The sequence below is a fragment of the Malurus melanocephalus genome, unplaced genomic scaffold (assembly GCF_030028575.1).
Source record: "Malurus melanocephalus ecotype Western Australia unplaced genomic scaffold, MMel_1.1 scaffold_89, whole genome shotgun sequence".
In the NCBI taxonomy this organism is placed as follows: Eukaryota; Metazoa; Chordata; class Aves; order Passeriformes; family Maluridae; genus Malurus; species Malurus melanocephalus.
Window position 1 is genome coordinate 2,068,490 of NW_026623321.1, and position 3,859 is coordinate 2,072,348.

The following is a 3,859-nucleotide window of genomic DNA, read 5'->3' on the forward strand; positions in this document are numbered from 1 at the left end:
TGAACCTGTTTGAGTAGATCTAGAGTAGGCCACAAAGGTGATCCGAGGAGCTCTTCTCCTGCAAATACAGGCTGAGAGARCTGGGGTTCTTCAGYGTGGAAAAAATAAGGTCCTGGGGAGACCTTATTGAAGCCTTCTAGTAGTTAAAAGGGGCTTGTAAAAGGAGAGTGATTTTTTTACTGGGCAGGTAGTGACAGGACAAAGGGGATGGTTTTAAACTATAACAGATTTTTATTMCGTGTTAGGAAGGAATTTTTTGCTCAGGGGAAAGCAAGGCACTGGARCAGGTTGTTCAGAAAAGCTGTGGATGGCCTATCCCTGGAACATTCAAGGCTATGCTGGATGGGGCTCTGAGCAATCTCATGTGGTAGGTCACATCTGGCCGTGGGGTTGGAACTAGAGGATTTTTAAGGTCTCTTCCAACCCAAACTGTTCTGTGATTCTGATGACATAACGATCACATTCATGATTGCATTACAAAATGGATGAGTCCTTTCTCTTGTAAACCTGTGCTTTGTTCCCAGCCTCACCTATGTTCCCAGTCTCACATTTACCATGACTTAACCCCAGTAGTGACTGCTAGTAAAAACTGTATGAGTGTCATGGCAAGTTTATTAAGTAACAGTAGGAGAGCTGCAGCTGGCAGTGAGACTGTCTGTAGTGCCGTGGGCAATGCTATATATGTCTCCTAAACGACAGCGTATTGTTTGTGTTGCTTTTTATTTTCTCTTCTATGAAATCAAATAAAGTCCTGCCGCTGTTTGCTCATGCTGCTTCTCCAGCAGGGACCATAGTAATAATATTTTTCCATAGCAGATGTGCAGACTAAAGCTCACCTAATCTCCATGCTGGMTGTACCAGCAGTGGTAACACAAAACTGTGCCTGCATCTCTGCATGGTGTTATCAGTTTTGTTCTCGTGCCATCTCTCTTATGCTCCTGTCTTTGAGACTAGTACCCAAGCTGTGGCAATGGGGACTGTCCTTTACATGCTGATTTCAGTGATGTTTCGGAACTTTCATGCTTTTTAATATGGTTCTGTTGTGAGATCTGATCACAAAGCTTCTTGTGAGATGTGTCTTTATTCTGTTCCAAGTCCATGATGGAAGAGGAACTTGGCAAAGAAAAATCATTCAGCACTTACATGACAGTTGTGAGGAAAATATTGAACCGAAACAGAGCAGTCAGAAGCCAGAAATTTTTTTGCTGTTACACCCAGGATGTTTGCAGGTGGCAAGTGAAGTTCAGCTACCTCAGGGATTCTCACAGGGAATGACAGYTTCTTCACAGGCAAGAAATGGCCTGGGTAGAGGAATRGTAAGTGGAAGGCAAAGGAAACCCTGCAGGCAAGCACTGACATCTTGAATTCTCTAAGGAGTTAACTATTTATTTTCTTTTCTTTTTCCTCTTCTGCCTGTCTGTTGCAGGAGGCCTGAGGAGGCGGTGCAGGGTTTCAGTGATGTTATAGACTCTCCCACTGAAGGCTTTCCATGTGCCCTCACTCCTGCTGTCCCCAACAAGGTAAAAGCAGTCCATGTTCCTCTGGCTCSGGGCTGGCGTGTACTTTGAGTTACATGTGCAGAAGAAATTACTGAAATCAAGCTGGTGTGCATGCATGTCTTRCAGCTAGAGTTGCCTCCTTCTGTGAGAATCCTAAACTTGCTAATTTGATCAGTTCTTACACCATCCTATCTCAGGTCAATCTGACCCATTGAAAGAGAGAAATTCCTGATACCTGACTGACCAGGTTTCAGGTTAAGGTTTTGCAACACAAGCTGAAGACAATTTGGCCTGTTGTTTTGTTCATGCTACCAAYTAAGGAAGAACAATTCCATCATGTCTTCAGTGAACAAGTAGTTTCTTTGCCAAAACATGGAAGGAGCTTTTGGTTCCTTCAATATCTGGGTTACCACAGAAGATAACGTTAGCTTCGGCAAATGTCAAATTATTTTTCCCTGTTGTCTTTTCCTTTTCACAGACTGYGGACTTGTTTGAGATGATTGAAAAAATGCAGGTGAGGAGAAGTAATTCTTTCAGACTTTGGGATCTCCTAATTTTTTGTAGCAAACCAATAGCTGCTATTTGTCCTGTCACTTCACTCACAATACCCTTTAATGGTATTTAATRGGCTTGCAGAATTTTTAGGTCTTCTAGGCTCAATCGCTTACTCTTYAGTGGGATTTCAAAAGCATTTTTCTGTTTGTTTTTCCAATCAGCATGATGGAAGCAGTGGACATAGGTTATTGTAATTCTGTCTGTTCTTTGCAGAACTGTAATTCTGAGAGAAAATCAAAGTTGCAATAAGATGTCTCTGGCATCTTCTTCAGGAAACTCTGTTCTGCTGGGTAGCAGGTATAGTGACAGGTGATTAATGGGATGTTAACCTAACTGCATTTAGCAAGGTCAGACAGTTTAATAAATAACTACTGTAGGTCCTGTCTTTAACTTGTTCAGGAAAGGATGACTCAGGCTTAATTCTTACAGAAATACATGCATTTAGCTGCATATATTATGTTTTARAATTAAAGTAAGGCAGAGTTGGGGTTTTTCCCCTTTTACTGTATCAGATAAAGAAGTAGTAATGTAATAACATGTTACATGTGTTAAATATCTAACARTGAAGTCTTTAACTTTTTCAGATTATCTGTTTTCAGAGCATCTGTGCAGGTTAYAAGTATTTTCCTGAATGATGTAACCTCTTTAAAATGTTTCACAAAACGTGTAAGATGGCACAGAACTCGTGCTTTTTACTATGTGCAGGAGTTAAACCTACCAGACCGGTTAATTTCTTTTCTGGAATTTGGGTGATCAAATTCAGAATATGAGGAAGGTGCCAGACCTTAGTGGGACTATAAAGGTGAGGAGATGGAAGGTAGCAGTGGAATGCTGAGTATAGAGTTAAGAGGCTGAAGTTGCATTTGGTAGACTAGAGAGGAGGAGTGTGTGAGGGAGGGGCTGAAGGTGATTMTGCTATGTGTTCATGTGTAGACAGACACAGACCTTGCAGCTGCTCTACTGACATCCAGATTATGTTTGGGATGCGTTCTCAGTGCTTTAKGGTAGCAAGCTCTGTGAGTGTGCCTGGCTCACTTAATGCTGTGCAGGAAAGTAAGCTTGAGCTTGCAGTGCTGCTTCAGTTCAAGCACATGTTCAAAGGTATGACATTGCTTCACAGGCCTTTTGAAATAGGGATAAGGAAGAGTCACTACCAGGTGTCCCTTAGTGGAAGACTTGCTTAAGATTTTGAGTGTTTCTCAGCTCCCAGTTTACCATATGAAATGTCTCTGACTGGATTTGCACCTTGTTAGTTAGAGAACAGGGAGCTGATGGGAATTTCCAAGGCATGCAGACTGCCTTATTTTTCATCTATGATGTTTTCTTAGCTGCCCATTATTAAGACTGAGTGGTGGTTGTTTAGTCACCTGGCTTGCACTAGGAGAATCAATAACTGCTGTTTAATAGATTGTTTTGAAAGTTAAGTGTTTTCCAAAAGAAAAAAYTACGCTAATATTTTTTGGAATACTRTTTATTGTCTTTGTTTASATTTTTACTAATTCTTTATTCTCTTTAATTTGTTTTTGCTTTCCCTTCCATTTGACTGTGACTATCCGTTAGATTTGTTGAATCATTCTTGAAAATGAAATCTGTGATTTTCATTAGCAATCAAAGGGAGTAAAAGCCAAAGCAGGAGACTTGACATTTCTCCTATAAAATAACAAAAAAAGCCTCTGGATAGAATTGATTTTTGAGTATTTTAGCAATTGGATTGGAGTATAATTGTTCAACTGAAAATTAGGATAACCTGTTTCACATTTGGTGTGTTGAATTAACAGGTAAAGTTGTGCTGTCTTTTTATATTG

General features: G+C 40.4%; 1 protein-coding gene across 9 annotated transcripts in view; it reads left to right on the forward strand.

Annotated features, from left to right (window-relative positions):
- The first annotated feature begins 1,977 nt into the window (after positions 1-1,977).
- LOC130574807 (rap1 GTPase-activating protein 1-like) overlaps positions 1,978-3,859 on the forward strand; it is a 35,375-nt gene continuing 33,493 nt past the window's right edge. For 8 of the 9 annotated variants that reach the window (XR_008965472.1, XM_057368259.1, XM_057368258.1 and 5 more), the window contains exon 1: positions 1,982-2,013. Coding sequence is in view for 8 of the 9 variants with exons in the window: in XM_057368259.1 (XP_057224242.1) it covers positions 1,996-2,013 (18 nt within the window). In the remaining variant the exon portion in view is untranslated. Of the gene's footprint in view, positions 2,014-3,859 lie in introns of all 9 variants that reach the window. The other variant, XM_057368265.1, reaches the window with a different exon arrangement.